Source organism: Vanellus vanellus (genome assembly GCF_965231255.1).
Source record: "Vanellus vanellus genome assembly, chromosome: 23".
In the NCBI taxonomy this organism is placed as follows: domain Eukaryota; kingdom Metazoa; phylum Chordata; class Aves; order Charadriiformes; family Charadriidae; genus Vanellus; species Vanellus vanellus.
Window position 1 is genome coordinate 3,077,125 of NC_138928.1, and position 18,598 is coordinate 3,095,722.

The following is an 18,598-nucleotide window of genomic DNA, read 5'->3' on the forward strand; positions in this document are numbered from 1 at the left end:
GGCGCGGGGGGTTTGCACATCCCTGCGGGGAAGGTGGGACAGAAGGGGGTTAAGCGGCAAGGAGAGCTGCTGCCACCCGGGACACACGGTGTCCCCAGGGATGCGGGGACCTGACCCCACTGCAGGGGGCCGGGCAGCCAGCGCCGCAGGGTCACGCCTGAGGTTTCTCCCCAAACCCTTTGCAGCTCCAGTCCTTAAATAAGGGATAATAAATCCCTTCTCTCCCCTCTCCCCATCGGGAGCCCGGTTAGTGCTCCCCACACCCCGGCAAGTCCTGCTCCCTCCACCCCGTCCCCCTCTCCGGCTGCCCCGTCCTGGGGCTGCCCCGGCTCTCCGGGAAGGGAGAGGGGATGGGTGACCCGCAGGTTGGTTTTCCCAAGGTTTCAAGGCTCGTAGGCAGCCTGGGAGGCTCTATCCCCTCAGCCAGCATCCACTGGCCGCACTGGAGCTTTCCTGTCTCCCCCTGACCGGGGTACTGGGGAGCACTGGGTCGGGGGCCACTGCTTTTGCTGGCCCCAAAAACTGTTTTATCCTGAATCCCCCCCATGGACTTCACACAGCTTTGCCTGGCACGTTGGCATGGGGGTCCCCCAAATCAGTGGCTGCTCCCCCTCCCCCTCCCACAGCCCCCCCAGGACCCCAACAGTGCATCCGAGTCCCCATCCCACCGCACCCCAAAGCCCTCAGGGTGGGGGTGGCCCTACGTGGGGGTGCAGCGGCTGTGACTGTGGCACAGTGCTGTGACTTGAGCACCCCCTCCCAGTTGGGGGGTCTGTAACCCCAACAGCCGCCTCCACAGGGGGCGAGACCGGCGCACGGAGCCAAACGAGGACCCAAACCCGGACGACGCTTACAGAGCTCAGTTATTTTCACTTGCTGCTTTTTGTTGTTGTATCCACGGTAATACAATCACGATATATATATATATATTATATATATACTTCTTAAATTACACAATCAATGTACAAAAAACCGGGGTGCATTGCTGAGACAGGTGGTTGGTTGGGTTTTTTCTGACTTTTTTTGTGGTTTGTTTTTTTGTTTTTTTTTTTCCCATTTGCGTATCTGGCAGGGGATGCGGGGCTGGGTGGCTCTCGCCCACCATGCCCAGCACATGGTGCATCTCCTGCCTCCGCGAGAACACTTGATCCCTGGGGCCAAAAAATTCACGCACCCACGGAGGGGGCAGGAGAGGAGAGGGAGGAGCGTGCGGGAAGACGACAGCATCGATGCTGCTGAGGGTAATGATATGGGGGGAAAAAAAAAAAAGAAAGATGATCTGTAGGGAGGAGCTCGGGGTGGCAAACTGTGCCCGGGTTGGGGTGACCGTGCTGGGTGCTGAGGGGCTCCTGTCCACACCGTGGCCGAGCCCAAGTGCAGGAGGGGTAGAGCCTCTTGGGGAAAAGCAAAGGGCAAAGCCTGTGGCTCTTCTCCTGCTTTGGCGTGTCTCGTTTTCAGCCATCTTCTCCAGGCAGCTGCTTTGCTGCCCGGGCTGGGGTCTGCTGCCGGCACCGAGCCCTCCTCATCCTCCGGCTGGCTGCAGCTCCTGCTGGCACCGCGCGAGGCTGGACGTTGTTTATCCCCCACCCCTGCGCTGCTCCTGCCTCTCTTCAGGGATGGGGCAGACGGGGACGGCGCCCAGCAGGATCCAAGCCGGTACCCGCTATCCCAGGCTGGGCGTGAAGGTGCTTCCAGCAGGATTGGGCTGTGGTGGGTCCTTCGCCAAACAGCGGTGGATTTTAGGGCCATCTCACCCCAGATCTGGTGATCTCTGGATGACTGCCCCAGCGAAGGGTGATGCTGCTCCCTGCAGCACACGTGGGGCATCGGCTCGGGAGCCTCCACCCACTCCAGAAATGTTGGCAGCCCAGACGCAAGGGGGAGGAAGTGGAGGAGATGCCACCAAGCTCCATGGCAGGGCTGGTCCCACCTCACCTGCGCATCTCAATCTGCCACCAGCTCTGCCTGTGAGCAGGGACCTGCCTGCGGACGGGGGCCGGGTGGCTTTGGGGCAGGAGGGGATGCTCGTCTTCTTCTTTCGGGGAGGGAGGATGAACTGGGGAGAAGAACACGGAAAGACCAAAAAAATGGAGTCAGACTCCATTCCCTCCCATTTTTGGGGGGTGAATTTGATTGGTCCCAGGAGCTTCAGCGCCATGCATTTTGGAACAGTTCCAGCCAATCAGAAGGCGGCTCATGATTTCAGTATCTTTAAAAACCAACCAATCAGGAGCTCTCACTGGTTGGGCTTCAAGATCTTGAGGTATCGGCTTTTCGCTCAGAAAAAAAATCAACTAACGTAGACGAACAGACAACGTCATCTTTCGCTTCACGTTATTTTAGAAGAAGAAGAAAGCGACTATGCAAAATACTCTTCGGAGACGACTCTTAAAAAAATAAAAGCTTGGTCGGAAAATATGTCTGAATCTCTAACTGTGAGGAGTGAAGGACCAGACGGCAAAATGGCTGGTTGGCTGGTGGAGAGATGGAGACAACGGAGGGTGGATTTATCTGCTGACGGCGACAAGGAGCACACCACAAGATTTAGATTGCCTCCACATAGTTGGCGGGGTAGAGACCTAGCTGCCCGTTGTCCAAGCGCCCTTTGCACCATCCTTGCTCGTCTTCTTCACCAAGTTTGGTTAGTTCATCACCTGGAGAGGAAGGTGGGAAGGGGAGAGCTCGTTGCAGGTGTTGGGACCTCTTCTGTCCCCTCATTTCTCCCCTAGCTGGAGCTGCTGGGGGTTTCTAGGACTGATCCTGAGCACACGGGTTTGTAGGGTAGAAAGGCAAGAGGTGACCCATGAGACCTCACACGTCCCATCCCACCATGTCTCTGGTCCCACCCGGGTTTGGGCTCAGCTTGTGCCTTCTCTTTCTGCCAGTTCAATATTTTGAAGGGCTGGGTTAACCCAGAAATGATTTGAGGGATTTTACACCAAAAAACAAAGTAGTGTGGGACCTATGGCACCACCAGCCGAGCTCCAGCCCACTCAGCACCGGTGACGGACCATACCTGCTTTGAAGCTGAGCTCGTCCTGCTCCTGCCCGTCGTAGTCGTACAGAGCCCGCACCCGCACGCCCTTCCCTGCCGACTCCTCGTCGAAGGGGTTGGTGCCACCGTTGGCCTCGCTGGTGTTGAAGGAGTTGCTGCCTTCATCGTCGGACCACTCGGCGCTGTAGGTCTGCCCACGGTCGTGGCTGCTCACGCTGGGGTGGGGGGAAAGGAGGGAGAGGGGCTGTCAGAGTGGGTGAGGGGACGGCAGGGTGGCAGGCAGGGTGTGCTGCCCGGATCTGTGAGGATGCTCTGGTTTTCCGGAGGTTACAGGGGAGGAGGGGCTGCAGTGAGCAGGACCTCTAGCTGATGACATGTCCAGCAACACATGGAGGGAGGAGAGAAAACAGTGGTGGCCGTCACCGAGGACATCCCTTGTCCCCTTGGGTGTCCCTACAGCACTGGCAATGTTTGCACAGGCAAATGCTGTGCCTTTCCCATGGCATCTCCGCTCCCCGCTGACCCTCACCTCCCGCGCTCGCCCGCCGATGCCCCCGTCTCGCCCGTGCTGCTGGTGTTGGTCAGGGTCACCCCCTCGCCCTTCTTCTGCTTCTCCTTCCGTGTTATCGTGTGCGTCAGGTCCGGGTTCCACTCCTGCAAGCACAAAGCAACTGGTCCCTGAGCGCCCGGCCACCCCATGGGGCTGCCAGCACCCCAGCCAGGGTGCCCAGCCTCACCTCGAACTGGGGCCAGTTCATGGCCATCCCGGGGCCGCTGGTGCTGCGGAACCACCGGAGATCCTCCTGTGCGTCCGAGAGGCGGATAGTCTGCTCCAGCTCCCGGTAGACGTTGGCGTAGCTGCAGGGAGAGACGTGGGTCGGGGTGCTGCGGGTGGGGGTGGACCCCGGTGGGGTGGGACAGGGTGGGATGGGGACATGCTCAGGTTGTGTCACCTCCTACGAGGCACTGGGGGGCGCCAGGCTCCCACACAGCCCTGTGCCACTCTGGTACCTCTTAGTGACCATCTTGTTGGCCAGAAACCCCTCTCCACTGTAGTGCAGGGGATGGATTAGCCTGGAAGCACCCGGTCTCTCCAGGGCTTGGTTTGCTTTCCAGGCAGTATGAGGACACCTTGCGTGGACACCTTCTGCCTGGGCAGCACAGGAGGCACCTACCTGCTGCTCTCGGCCAAGTTCAAGTGCCTCTTGATGTCCAGGAGTACTTCCTTGAGGAAGTTGAGCCTCTTCTCCTCAAACTGCTGGCACTGCTCGAAGACCTGCTCCATGCTCTCGATGTACTGCGGGGTGCACTTGTTCAGCTCGTCCAGCACCTTCTCGTACTTCTCCTGAGTCTGCAAAGGTGCAGGAGGGTACCTTGGTTATACCTCGAGCACCTCAGAGGCCCTTTCTGGGTGCTGAGAGGGTCTGGCTTGCGGGCCACCATGCTCCCCAGCCACCATGCTGGGGAGCCCAGATTGAGCCGAGAGCCTCTGTGGGTGAAGTCAGTCTGGTTGCCAGAGAGATTTTGCACCAGTAAGAGGGGTAAATCTCTCCCCTGCTCACACTCCCCTGAGCCCTGCCTGCAAGTCCTCACCCTTCTACAGGAGCGTAGGGATGGGAAAATGGGAATGAATGGGGGGGTGGAAAGAGGGTGGTGGCCATTTCCACTGGTTTTCCCTGCCCGATGCCTCGTGAGCCCGGAGCAGGGCAGCGGCTTGCACCTTTTGTACGTCTTGCTTGCACTTTTCTACTTTGTCCTGGAGCTTCTTCTGCTGCTCAGGGGTGTTGGACTGCTCCGCTTTGCTGTTGGCTTCCCGGGTCATCGCCAGCTTCTCCTCCTTGCATGCCAGGTGGTAGGCTTTCTTGGCTGTCTCCAGCTGTGGAGAGGAGAGAGAAGGGACATCAGAGCAGCAGTCACAGCCCCCTGCCCATCCCTCTGCCTGCAGGGATGTGCCACCCAGCTCTCCGAGCCTGAACTGGGCACCCAGAGCCGGAGCTGGGAGATGGCATGGGTGCCCCAGGACACACTGTGCTTCTCTCACCTCCTTGAGCTTCTTGGCCCAGGGCTTCTGGGCTTTCCGGAAGCCATCCTCAGCCTCCTTGGCCTCCTTGAAGCCTCCCATGATCTGCTTGTGGTAGGCATCCTTCTGCCAGTTCTTCACCTTCTCGAAGTCGTCGTTCAGCAGGCTGTTCTTCACCTCCTGGTGCAGCTCGCTCACCTTGTCCGCCTCCGTCATGATGGCACCCCACGCCTTCTCCAGACTGCCGTACTGGGGACCTGGGGACAACTGAGTGTGACTCCACAGCCCTTACCCCCTCCACCTCTACCAGGTGAAGCTGTGACAGTGCGTGGGGACCCATGGGACCCAGGTGTCCTGGGGGGCGCCTCCCCCTGGGGAAGCTATGGTACCTTTCTCGATGAGTTGCCTCCACCGCTTGGACCAGTCGGTGAGCTGCTGGGCATAGGACTTCTCAATCTTGGCCCTCTCGTGCACGCAGTTCATGAGGTCATTGCAGAGCCGGTGCCCGTCATCGATCCTCTTCACCGTGCGCTTGTAGTTCCCCACCTGGGAGAGGGACGGTGACAGGGACAGGCTGGTGTGGGAGCTGTGTCTGGGCTGCCCAGCTCAGCCCCAGCTAGCCTGAAGTGGGAACTGGGGGAGCACTGGGCACTTTGGGGGTGCAGGGATGGAGCTTTTGCTTTGGGTCTGCTCAAATCCAGCTTCTTTCCTCCCCCCCCCATCACTCTGTGCCCCCTGGAGACAGCCAAGGCTGAGCCGTCCAGCAGAGCCACCGCGGCAGGGATGCCCGCAGGCAGCGCTTGCTGCGGGAGGGGAGGGCAGCGTTGTCCCCCCCCAGCCTGGGGGACACCCTGGGATGCGGTGACGGCAGCGGGGGTGCTGCTGGAGGAGAGGACAGCCGGGACTCACCTCCCAGAAGCTGTCGGTTGTTTCCTCCGCGGCCGCTGCCGACTCGTCGTAGGAACCCGACATGGCTCCCGGCGCTGCCTCGGGCGTCAGTGCGGGCGCTGGGTGGCTCTCGGGCAAACACCAGCCTCATGCACTGAGGGGAGAAGATGGGGGGTCACGGGGGGGGGTGAGCAGGGGCCCCCATCCCTCCTACTCACAGCACCGTGGGGTGAGCGTCCATCTGCAGAGCATGGGGATGAGGATGAGGATGGTGACCGTTCCAGCTCTGGACCCACAGACCCCTCCAGTGCCCCCCACGCGCCACGCCAAGGTGCCATCCAAACCCCCCCAAAAACCAGCTGAGCTGGGAGGGAGAATCGCGGGGAGCAGCACAGCGGGGAGCTCACCGGCCGGGGGCCTGGCTCGGCACCGCACGCCTCTGGGAAGCCGTGGGGCGAGGGACCGTGGTGGGGCCGGCGGGGAGGGGAGGATGAGCCTGAAGAAATTCTCGTCCTGATATTCCACCCTAATCCGTCCTGATCTTCAGAAAAACGGCATCCCCGGAGCGTCACGTGGCCCCGCTGCACGGCTTAACCCTTTGCCGCTTTGCTGAGAGCCGTGGCCGGGGATGGGGGCTGGTGGGTGGAATCAAATGGGGATGGAGAGGGTCGCCATGAGCATCCTCCTCATCCCCGTCCTGCCCTGGCTCCGGTCAGCGCTCCCGTGGGGGAGCAGGGTCTGTCCCGCATGGCATCTGCCACCAGAATAGGGACAAAGTGGCCGTGAAGTGCCCCAGTTTCCTCCTACCACGTCCCCAGAAGGGCTGTGGGAGTGGGATGTGGCCGTGATCCCCGTGCGCCATCACTTCTCCTGGGGAGATGGAGCAGGCAGCAGGAGACCTGTCTGCCTGCATCCCACCCCCACCTGGGAGAGGGCGATGGGGTGGGAGGGCAGGGCTGGGGGGGTGCGGGGTCCTGGTGCCCCCAGTGCCCGCCTGCGGGGACCGGTTGGTGGGTGCCCATGCTCTCCAGCTGTGCGCACAGCTGGCCCCGAGGAGCTCATGGGCTGGGACAGTGCACGGCGCTGGGAGGATGGGAGGGCCGAAACGGTTACTGGAGCATGGCGCAGGGCTCGTTGTGCTGGAACTAACAGGGCCTGGCAGGGATTTAGTGATATAACCAGGGAGGCACCAATCCCCGCCGCCCTCCCCAGCCGGTTAAAAATAAACGCGTGACTGTCCCTCGCTCAGCCGCTGAGTCGCAGATGGATGGGGGACCGCGGCGGTGCGCAGCGCAGCCAGCACCGTCCCCCCCGCAGTCGGCAGCACGCGGTGCCCGCACCCGCCGGGCACCCCCGGCACAACCACCGTCCTCCCCACCCGTGAAAGTGCCCGACCCCAATGCCCACGGGCTGCCCTGCTGCACCCGCAGCGGTGGCACAGCAGCCGGTGGCACAACCCCCAGGGGACCCTGCAGGGTGCCATGTGCGGCTGTCCCCCCTGCAAGCCCTGGGCATGGCGTAGCGCTCAGCGCCAGCGTCTTTGCTTGTGCCTCTGGGCTCCGGCTCTTTGTTTTGTCGCAGAGGGCGAGGGCATCCTTGGGGTGACAGCCCCAGCCCTGCCCGAGGCCGGGGCAGACACCCCGGGGAGGGAGCACACCCACGGCCAGGGGTACCCTGGCACGTGAGCCGGCCCCGGCTACCCCTGCCACGTTGCCAGCAGCCGAGGCTGTGGGGCGCTGCGGGACGTAGCTGCCGCAGCTCCCGCTCCTCGCCGTTACCTGGTCTGAGCTGCAGCCCGGGGATTATTTTTGGCTCTGCATCACTTCCCAGCGAACGCTGCTGCCTTGCTGCCGCTCTCCTGCCACGCACCCGCGCGCGCGACCATCCTCACACGCCCGTGCCCAACGACCACCGCCCCCCGTCCCGCCGGCGCAGCCCATCGCTTCGCGTCAAGGCGGCTGGCGGTGATGCCCGGCGCCTGCAGTGCCGGCGGCTGATCCGCGGCGTGGCGAGCTGCCAGCCCCAGCCACGCGCTGCCGCTCGGGCACCCTCGTCCGAGGGGTCTCCGCTTCGCCCCCCCATCCCCCCCGGCCCCACGTTTCTAACGAAACTGCTGGAGAGAAGCCGCACAGCGTTTGGCACCCAGTGACGGTGAAGTTTGTCCCAGCTCCTGCCCCTGCGTGCCCTTGGGTTGCCCCCGCAGCAGCCGCCCCCCTGCATCTCTCTCCCCATCAGCCCGCTGGGCGCTGAGCACTGCTGCAGCTCATCTCACCCACCGGGCAGCTCCTGCCGCTGCCGGCATTGCAGGGGGGGTCTCTGCCCTCCGCAGGGGCTGGGGACGCGGCCACCGACCCTGTGCAGGCAGGAGGCTGCTGCAATGCAGAGGGCCGGCGCCACCGACACTGCGGGCACTGGCAGCTGCCCGTCCTCCCACAACCGGCAGCCCGCGCCGGCAGTGCCCTGTCCCCACGCAGGCAGAGATGCCCCCGTTTTGCCATCCCCTGCCCCCGCCAGAGGGGCTGCAGAGCTTTGGGCCAGCGCTGCTCCAGCACCCACACTGCCTGCCTCCCTCCTGCGGCTCCCCAGGGACTGGGAAGGGCGAGAGGGACAAGCCAGGTCCCCTGGGGTGGCCAGCCGGGTCGCTGACTCTCCCCGCTCTCTTTGCCTTTGCCAGAGCTTTGCCTTTGCTGTAACACCGCCATTAAATGTCCAACCCCTGGTCCAGCGGCCCCTCGGGGTGCGCTGTCAAATGGGGTGCCCCATCCTGGGCTCTGGGGGTCCCTGCTGGGGTGCCACACACCAGCCCCCAGGAGACGCTGTGTCCGGGCGGCAGGTTGCTCCTGCCTCCAGGCTTCTCGGTCGCCCTGGCCCCAGCACCTCTGCTGCAGCCGAAAAGCATGAGGATGAGGATGCCATACAGGGAACAGGCAGCTGCCTGCATCCTGCCCGCTTGCACATCGGCTGAGCCCGGTGGGGACCAGGGGTCCGGAGGGGCTGCGGAGCCTCCCGGTGCGGGTTCTCCTGCCGCAAAGAGCCCTTTGCTGAGGCGGGATGGTGGCGGGTGTGCTGCAAGAAGGGGAGCGGAGCAGAGAGCGACCCTGTATCCCTGTCCTCGTCCCCCCATCCCCATCCCACCCCGGGGCTTGGAGAGAGCCGGGTGTGAGCCCTGCTGCGGGAGCGAGTGCTAATGGGGCCGGGAGGGCAGTCGGCGACTAATTATTGGTGAAAGCATGCGGGGAAGGGGGAAGCCATGCTGGCAGCTGCGCTCGATGAGCGGGAATCAGAGCAAGCGGAGAGCTCCCCGACACCAACCCCGAGCACAAACCGATGCAAGGTACAATGTCTCCCTGGGGAAGACCCCTTCCGCAGCCGCAGCATCCCGACACGGAGCCGCAGCCCAGCCCGGCGGGTGCCGCTCAAGCCGAGGGCACTGGGGACCCTTGCTTGCCGGAGCACGTGAGCCGGGGATGGAACGGTAATTTGCGGTACGCTGTTGCCTTGTTGGTACCCGGGGACTCCCAGCAGTAAAGCCGAAGCTCAGCAATTGGAAAGGACCCAATGGTCTGAGCCGGTTTTATTGCAATTAAACGCCAGGACCGACCTGGTCTGTCAGATCAAACTGTCCGTGGGGCTGCAATGTGAAAGAGCTGCTGTGTTTTGGCTCCTGTCGTAAGCACACGAGGCCAAGGATGAGTGCGGGGGGTTAGGGTGGGGGAGTCAGGCTGGCGTTCGGGTTTTTGGTCACGGGGAAGGTCATTTGCTCTCCCTTATCTCAGCACGGAGTTGGTGGAAGGTCTGTCAGAGGGTGAAGAGCCAAATGCCACCGCAACGCACCACTGCTATCGCCACATGAAAACCACTCGTGGCAAAGACAAATGAACTAGAAATGGCCGAGAAAGCCCAGGGGAGATGGGCAGCAACGTCTCCCACCGCACCGCAGCAGCTCCGGGGCTGCCATTCTGCTGCATCAGCCGCTGGCGGTACCCAACCTCAGCACCGCATCTGCCGTGGGCACCAATGCCCACGTGCTGCTCCCGCTACGGCCAAGTATGGGGGCGGTGAGATGCCCCCGGCACGATGGCAGGACCTCAGGCAAAGCCGGTGACGCCGATGTGCTTCGCAAGAGGCTTTGCAGCTGCAGGAGCTGCCGTCTGTTTGCTGCTCAGCTCTGACCCGGCCGGGGGGGGCTGTGGGTTTCCCACCGCCATAGGGCTGATCCGTGCAATCCGTGGGGCCGGGGCAGGGAGGGGGGTGACGAAGGGTTTGGCTGTGGCATGGCTGAACCTTCCCCCCCTCTCCGGATCCGATGTGGACTTTGCGAGGAAATGGTTAAGCGGGTGCTGCTGATTCACGCTGGCAGAGGGCTCTGCAGCGAGGAGGCAGGAGCGGAGCTGGGGCTCGGGGCTGAGCCACCTGAACACGCATCCTCCCCTCTCGTTACCAAACCGAGCCCAAGGCCAGGCGGGAGGGGAGCCTGGATCCTTCCCAAGCCGCCAGCTCTGTGCGAGCAGGCTGCAAACAGCGAGTGTCAGGGCCTCATCCTGCACCCCTCCGGCAAAACCCCTCTGGCTGCAACACGGGTAGAGTGGGAGCTCCGGGACAAAGAGCAGAACTGCGGCCAGAGGTGGAAGGGATGGCTGTTCCCCGTACACCGGGCGCTTCTCCGTGGGATTCGGGCTGGGGCAGCACCGTGGGGCTGGCATGGACCCGGTGCACGTGGTTGCTGGAGCAGTGCACGAGGTGGCTGCGAGGACAGCAGGTCCCCGGAGGTGGCACGTAGGTAGCAATAGGAATCACCTGCTGGGAGCCACTTTTCCAATGAATCCTGTGCGGGATGTACCTGCGGCAGTTGCCTTCCTTCGATTAAAGTCATCTGCATCGATGGGGGGGGGGGGGAGGGGGAATGTGTCTGAGGATTGGGGGGGTCCAGCTGCCACAGGGACGCACTCCATCCCACCGGGTCAGGGCTTGGAGGTTCCCCAAAACAGGAGCGTTTGCAAAGAAGGTTCAATGATCCAGGAACGTTACCGGGAGCCACGTGTCCCGCAGGCAGACAGGAGGACGCCCACCTCGCTGGCCGGTGGGCCATAGGTGCTGCCAGGTTGCAGTAGCGGGGGGAGACGCGTTTGCTCCAAGCTCTGGCAGCAAAGGGCTTTGCATTTCACATGCGCGCTCGGCAGAAACCTTCACCTTCCTCCTGCGCTCCCCAAAGTTACCCCGCTCAGCGCGCAGGACACCCATCAAAGTCTTCTAGGGATTTTAACAGCCTTATGCAAAAGATTTCTGGAAAAACGCATGGCATTTTTGCAGATAACGTGAGTGTTTCTCTCCAGGGGAGCTCGCAGCCCGGCTCAGGTACAGCGGATGTGCCAGGAATGTGGATAGGCACCACGGTGCGGGATTGTCAACCCCCTGCATGCGCTCAGGCCTGGGGAAGGGAGACGGGGCTGAGCCACAGCTTGTGGGGTTTTGACTTGCCTTCCAGCTCTGCAGCTCTCCTCAGCCCGCCGCCCGCGCTTGCCGCTGTAAACAAGGATGCTCGGACTCTCGAGCAGGGATTTTCGTGGTCCCAGGAGCAGGGTTTAGGCAGAAATCCAAATATGAGGTTTGCAATTAAACCAAGAAGTAGCAAACGACGGCAGTGGAGGATACAGCAGTGCTTCCGCAGCAGGGGGGGACGGGGGGGGACAACCAGAGTGTCACATGCTGGCACCGGGAGGGGGTCCCGTCCCCTGTACCTCGGTGGGATGGACCCGGGGCTGGTGGGAGCAGTGCAATGGGGATGGGCAGTGGGATTTTAGCTGTCTGTGGTGGGGGAAGGAGACTTGGAGCCGGAGGGGGCTCAGAGGGGGGGTAGAAAGGCAGGAGGATGGGAGGAGGGGGGAGCAAGGGGGAAGCTGGGGTGACAACGGCAAAAGGAGGGGCTTCAGCAGTGGGGCGAGATGCACGGCTGGGCAGGGGGACAACAATGACATGGACAGCACAAGTCCCCCCCGAATCATTTGCAGCTGGGGAAACTGAGGCACAAAGGCAGGAGTGCAGCAGCATTGCAGAGGGAGTGTCCCTTGCACCGGCACCCCATCGGACACACGGGGGGGGGGTGAAGGTCATGCCCCCCACCCCCCCCTTCCCCCGGCTTGCAGAAGGGATCAGGGGACACCGTGTCCTGCTGGGGGGGTACAAACCCACTCTGTACCACCTGGTCCTTGCACAGCATCCCCCCTCCCGCCCTCCCCACATCCCCGCAAGGGACCCCGCCATCCCACCCCCCATCCCCGCCCGCGCAAAAGCCCCACGCAGCCCCATCTCCCACGGGGGGGGGGGCATCAACTGTCCCTTCCCGGGTCGCCCCCGGCAAAGCTCCGCAGGGGCCGCCGCTTACCTGAGCCGGGTGGCGGGGGCCGCGGGGGGCTCGGGGGGGGGGGGGGGGGGTGTCCGCCGGGGACGGCGGGACGGACGGGGCTGCGCTGCGCTCCGCAACCCAACCGGGCAGCGGCGGCGGCGGCGCGCACGGCCGCGGGTGCGCGCCCTGCCTGCAGCCGCCCGTTGCCATAGCAACCGAGGGATGGAGCCGCTGCCTGCAAAGGTTGCAAAAATCAGCCGGGGAGGGTGGGGGGCATGATGGACACCCCCCTTCTATCCTTGGCCTGCGGGTCTGCACCCACCCCTGGGTGCTACACCGCTGCCAGCCCCCCGCTGCCCACGCCACCGGAGCTGTGCCGAGACCCTCACCCACGGCACGGATCCCCGGCTCCCGTCCCCGGTGCCAGGCGGGTGCTCAGCACCCACCGCACAGGGCTATATGGGGTGCTGCACACCCAGGCACAGGGATGGGGGAGGCGATGGGGTGCCCACAGCCTGCGGGTGGGTGCATGTGGGTGTCCAGCCCCAGCGGTGCTGCCTGTCACTGCGGGGCTCCGTTAGGGCCACAAATGGGCTCCTTCTCCCTTAGGCTGCGCTGTTGGGAGGCTCTTTGGAGGACCTGAGTGAGGATACCCCCAGGGTCCCTCATCCTGCTGCTCCTTGGGTCCTCGTCCCTCCTGCATGGGATGGGATAGAGCAATGTGGTCCCTCCCGTCCTCCCCCGGGCACTCGGCCACCTCCGTGGGTGCCAGCGAGGGGCTGCAGGGAGGGTTTTAGGGCTGAAATGCAGCTCTTGCAGAAACAAACACCCCAAAAGGCCTTTGGAGAGGCAGCCGGTGCCGCCTCCTTGCCAAATGTGCCAGCTGGGAACAGGCTGGCAGAAGAAGCAGAAACGGTCCTTCCCACCCGGCGGGGCTGGGGAAGGGGGTGGCGGGGGCTGCACCCCACTAAGGCTTCTTTGGGGCCCTGGAGCCAGGCAGCTCTGTCCCCACTGCCATCTGCCTCCTCCCAAGCCCTGCGGCTTGTGCCTGGGGTCACCGGGGCTCATCGCAGGATGCGGGTCCCAGGGGGGAGCGGGAGGCTGGGAGCCCTCCCACGCCATGGATGGGGCTGTCGGGGAGCCGGGAGGATGCAGGTGGGGGTGGCGACAGGCTGTCCCCTTCTCCACTGCCTGAACGCGCCTGCATTTCCCCCAGCTCGTCGGTGATGTCAGGGAAATTAAAAGCCAGCAGGAGACGAGCGCTTCCAGCCGAGTAACCAAAGCCGCCCGCAGAAGCTGCAGTAATGAGGCTGCCAGGCTGCTGCCGTCGGGATCGGGTTGCCCGGAGAATGCGACCCAGTCCCGGGAGGCTCTGCCGGCCTCCGACGCCGGCTCAGCTTTCCCCTAACGAGCTCCTTCGACTGCTTAATGAAGCTCGGTGGGGCTCTCCGTCCTGCTTGCCTTCCGGCTCCTTCCAGCTTTGTGCCATCCGAGTGTGTCCTCCCACCTCATGGCTGGACAGAAAGGCTCCCAAAATATTTCATGCCCAGCTGCAGCTGGCAGCAGCGTGCGAGACCCAAGTGATCTAATGCTCCCTGATCCTGACACGGGCCCAGGGATGGACTGTGGTTCCTGCAGGTGCCGGGGGATCTTTGCCCATTGGCGTTTCAGGGTGAGGAACCAGAGGGTGCTGATTAACTGGGCGTCATCCTTATGTGCAACAAGTTGGCCGTTCTCAGCCCAGGGCCACTGCAGGTGCCACCGGGCTGTCCCAGCTGCCTTCTGCCCTGGCAGCATCCACGCTGCAGAGGAGCAAATTTTCTTGGCATTAAACATTGGGTGACAAATGCTTTCCAGGTGGGGACATCAATGACTTGGTGGGGGGGGTCTCAGTGCTAACAGCCCATTGCCACCAGCTTTGCGGCAGATGTGGTCCATTCAGGGAGCACCAACCCACATCTTCCCCAGCAGCTCGGGCTCCACAGCCTGAGGCTCTCACAATGACTGTCAGCCAGTTCCTTCACCAAATATTCGTCCACGACAAACTTTTCCCTGGCTCTCCATCCCACCACTTACTATTTCCCGTGGTAAGTCTCCCCCCACCTTAAATGAGTTTCCTTGAGGGAAGCAGTGGCCAGTATTGGCAGGAAATAAGCCCTGATTTATCGAGCCACTTGCTGTTCTGAAATTACGGCTGAATTCGAGCGCCACAGCAAACTGAGAAGCAGAGCAAATTAGCCCACACCGTGCTGTCGCGGCCACCAGCAGCCCGTCCCCGCAGTGAGCTGGTGCGGGCAGGAGAAGAGAGAAATGCCACCAGCTATCAGCCGCTCTGCCCATCACCAGGCCACGAGTGCCAGCCTTTGCAGGAATAAAGGGAGGGATTTTCAATCACAGCCTGCTCCCGTCTGCCTCCCTAGCAAGGAAAGGAAAATGCATTTCCTAAATCACGGCAGAGCCCCCGATTATGGTGGTCTCTGCGGAGCTGGCTGGCACTGGGAGCAATGGGAGAGCCCCCGGCCCATGGGAACTCCAGGGAAAGCTGCTTGGGGATGGGGGCAGAGAGGGATCCTGGCATCCCACTCATCCCGAGCCCATCCCTGGCCTCCCGTTGCCCCTTCCCACTCGATACTGGGGGCAGAGGAGGGTCAGCTGGGGCTTGTGTGGCTGGATGGGGCCGGTGCCCCCTTGTTTGCCCCGTGTCCAGGCTGCCCCCGCCGCAGATGTGCCGCTGGTTCCAGGAGCCCTCTCGGGCTTGCTGGGAGAATGCAAGCACAGGGGTATTTTGCATCCCTAATTAGCAGCGGAGGATAATTGGCCGCTCTGCAGCAATTACGCAGAAAGGCAGCCATTGTGGAGGGCCCCGGCGTGGGGCAGGTGCTGCCAGAAACCCAGCTCCCTCCGAAACAATCCCCTTCTTGTCTGCTCATAACTGGCCCTGGGGGCATCCTCCGAGCCCTTCCGGGGAAGAGGCCGGCGATGGGACATAAAGGCTCCATTTTTCCTGGGAAACTGCATGGAGCTCGGTGCAGGCAGCTGCCTGGGAGGAGCCCATACGTATCGCCCATGGCCACGGCGACGGCGGTGCTGGGGCCTCGCTGCCTCCTTCCCCCCTGTGCTCTGCCATGGCGAGCGCAGCCGTATGCCAGCTCAGACGCTCTGGGAAGCTGCCGGCTGGATGCAGCCTCCCCTTCTCCAAGGCTCATCTGCAGGAGCACGGCAGGGTCCTGTGTTTGCCTCCAATGTGTTGCACAAACACCAGCCGGGCTGGCCGCCCTGTGGGGACAAAGTCTGTCCCTCGGCAGAGCCACCCACGGAGGTCTCCTCCTCCTGCTGAGCTGTGCCGGAGGAGCCCAGCTCCATCCCAGCCCCAGCATCGCCTCCTGGCATGGCCAAGGGGACCAGCAGGGTTGGGGACACAGGATTTCCAGCAAGGGGGATCCCACATTGAGCCAAACCCAGGCTTTGGCTCGCTGCAGGACGTGGCCCCGGTGCGGACGCACTTTGCCGGCACTGATGTTCCCTTCTCTTTCTCCCCTTGCCCCTGTGCACATCACTGATCGATGCTTGCCAGCCACCCGGGCTTGCCTTCCTCAATCCTTTTACAGTTAAATCCAGCTCCCATCCTGCTGCAGCACCTTCGGTGGCTGCGCAGCCTGGGGAGAGATGGGAGAGGAGGGGGCCAGCGCTGCCCGGGGGGTGCTGTGGATCAATGCACACCCTGGGACAGGGTCAGCACCATCAGCAACTGCATCAACAACATCAGCATCAGCTGGTGGCTGATAAATTCCCTGGTCTGCTTTGGGCTCCTGTGAAGAGAAATAAAAATCCCAGGAGGTGGGAAGGACCCACAGGGCTTCGGATGGGGTTTTGGGGTCAGGTGTGATGGGAGCCGCAGTGTGGCACCCAGTCCTTGTTTGGGACCGGCGATGTGGTCCCCCAGCTGGGTCAGCTGTGCCGCAGTGATGGCCTTGCCCTGAATATTTGGCTTAGGGATGGGGTTTGCCCGGGGAAGGCGGTGCGGGGGCCGAGGGAAGCGGGAGCAGCCCGAGAGGCTGCTGGGGAAGCTCTAATCCGTTTAGCAAAGCGCTTGCTATGCCATTTCCAAGACAGGCACAAGAGCAGCGAAGAGGAGCTGCAGGCGCAGGTGGGCAGTGCGGCAGGACGAGGCGGGTAAGGGCAGCTCTCCTGCTCCGTGGGACGAGCCGGGAGATGCATTTCACCCGGGGGTTGCCGCAATTGTTGCAGCGTTCCCAGAGAGGAAGAAAGGAGGTGATGAAATGGTAGCAAAGCCCCAGGATGGCACCAGGCAGCTCCAGGCACCTGGGGATGTGCCACATCCCTTAACCCCTCCTGCCCCAGGGCTGCACCAGCCTCCAGCTCTGCCTGGGCAGCCCAAAACACGCAGGCACAACCCCCGGGTGGGTACGAGCCTCCCCCAGCCCTGTGCATCCCCCTCCCCCAGGGACCCCGCTGCTCCCTCTGGCTCCCGGGGGCAAGCAGTGGTCTCTCTGACCACCCCACTCATCCTCGCGCAGCCCCAAAATCACAGTTCTGTTGCCCCGTGTGCCTCCAGAGCTCACACCCTGGGGGCAAATGTGGGCTTGCAGGGTGGGGGGTGTCAGCATTGGTCCCTGCCTGCCGCTGGGAAGGCAGAGCCCCCCGGCAGCGCCCGGGCTCAGCCTAAGCCGCCTTGCAGAGCCTCAGCTCCCTGCCAGCTGCTCGGGGGCTGCGGTGCCCGGCTGTGCCCCTGCGGCTGACGGGATTAGGGAGCTCTGGGAGGGGGGGGTCTGCCCCAGAGACCCCCCCAGGAGCCAGACAGAGGCTGCTGGTGCAGGCTGAACTTCAACTGCAGGGCTCAGAGCAGGAGCCTGTGTTTCTCACCGGGTAAGATGATGCCAAATGCATCCCAAGGAGGCAGGGGGGGTGGGGGTGGGGGGGAGGCGGGAAGGAGCACCGTTGCTGCCAGCCCCCCAACCATAGGCGGTCTCGCTTGGGGTCCCAGCCCTCCCTTATGCATCCACAGGGGGCTGGAGGGACCCCAAGCCTGGAGCTGAGAGCAGCTGATCCACCAGCGGTGCCAGCCCCCAGCCTGGCAGGGTGAGCGTGGCCCTGGGGCATCCCTGGCCCCACAGTCAGTGTGTGGAGCCAGCAGCCCCCCCCCCCCCCCCCCCCCCCCCCCCCCCCCTCCCCCGGGACCCCCTCCGGAGCCCTGAGTGCGGCGGGTGCCCGGGTGGGCTATGGGGGAGATGGGCACAGTGTGCGCAGCGGGGCTGTGCATGGGCTGGTGTGTGCTGCATCCCACCAGCCCCACAGTGCTGCATCTCATGAACCCCCAGAAGCTCAGACCCCTGCCAGACCCCTGCCCAGACCCCTGTCCCTCGCTGCTGCTTCACACCAGCCCCCAGCCCCGCTGGGAGGTGCAGGCAGCCGGGCAGGGACCTGCGGGACCCACACTGCCTTCCCACCCTGCCAGAGACACCATGAAGTCAGGAAAAACAGATGAACCCAAAATCTGAGGGGGGGGAAGCGAGGCGGATGGTGAGCCCCACTCGGCACAATCCAGCAGAAGTTTGGAAATCACTCAAAATGGGTCAGGGAGATGCTCTGCTGAAGCAGGTTTCATTTCCCATCAAGCAGCCACCGGCATGATGGGGGGGACACCCATTTAAAACCCCCCAGCCAGGGACCACCGGAGGGGACTTGGGGTTCCCTTGGAGTCACGGCACCGTCACGAGCCCCCAGCATCCCATCCACTACAAGGGGACACTGCCACCGTCACCCGCTGTTATGACGGCAACCCTCGCCGCAGCAAGCCCCGGCCAACCCACTGACGCCAACCTCCCACCTCGCCGGGAGCCGCGTCGACCCCAAATCCATCCGGGAGCCGCGTGGTGGTACCTTTGGGACGTGGGGACGCTGGCGGGGAGCGGGGCTGGCTGCCTCTCGCCGGGGCTGCCTCTGCACATCGGCAGGAAGGTCACGGCAGATGGGGAGGAGGGGGGTAAAGATCAGCACGGGGATTAGGGAAGCATATTTAGCCAACCAATCGCCGTCCCGGCGTAACGACTCCTTGGCCGCACAAGGTGAAAACACAACTGCGGAGATGGATGACAATAAGCCGGGTGGCCCGGCTGGTGGCGGGGGGTCCCCAACCTCCCCATCCTTCCCCATCCTTTCCCTTCCCCTTTTTTTCCCCTTCCCTTCCCCTTCCCCTTCTTTTCCCCTTCCCTTCCCCTTCCCCTTCTTTTCCCCATCCTTTCCCTGTCCTCTCCCCATCCAGGAGCAGATCAGGGGGTACCAAGTGGCAAAGTCCCCACTGAATTTGGGGTGTTTGTGGGGGGCAGCGGGG

At 63.3% G+C, this 18,598-nt stretch overlaps 1 protein-coding gene across 1 annotated transcript; it reads right to left on the reverse strand.

The window, feature by feature from the left end:
- Positions 1–2,471: 2,471 nt before the first annotated feature.
- Positions 2,472–5,987, reverse strand: PACSIN1 (protein kinase C and casein kinase substrate in neurons 1; the record flags this gene model as incomplete). The annotated part of the gene is made up of 9 exons (XM_082494653.1): positions 2,472–2,654; positions 3,017–3,210; positions 3,525–3,649; positions 3,733–3,853; positions 4,171–4,346; positions 4,716–4,871; positions 5,037–5,272; positions 5,405–5,561; positions 5,925–5,987. 9 exons carry the CDS (start codon positions 5,985–5,987, stop codon positions 2,545–2,547), a joined length of 1,338 nt encoding a protein of 445 aa, XP_082350779.1. The 3' UTR covers positions 2,472–2,544.
- Positions 5,988–18,598: the final 12,611 nt, after the last annotated feature.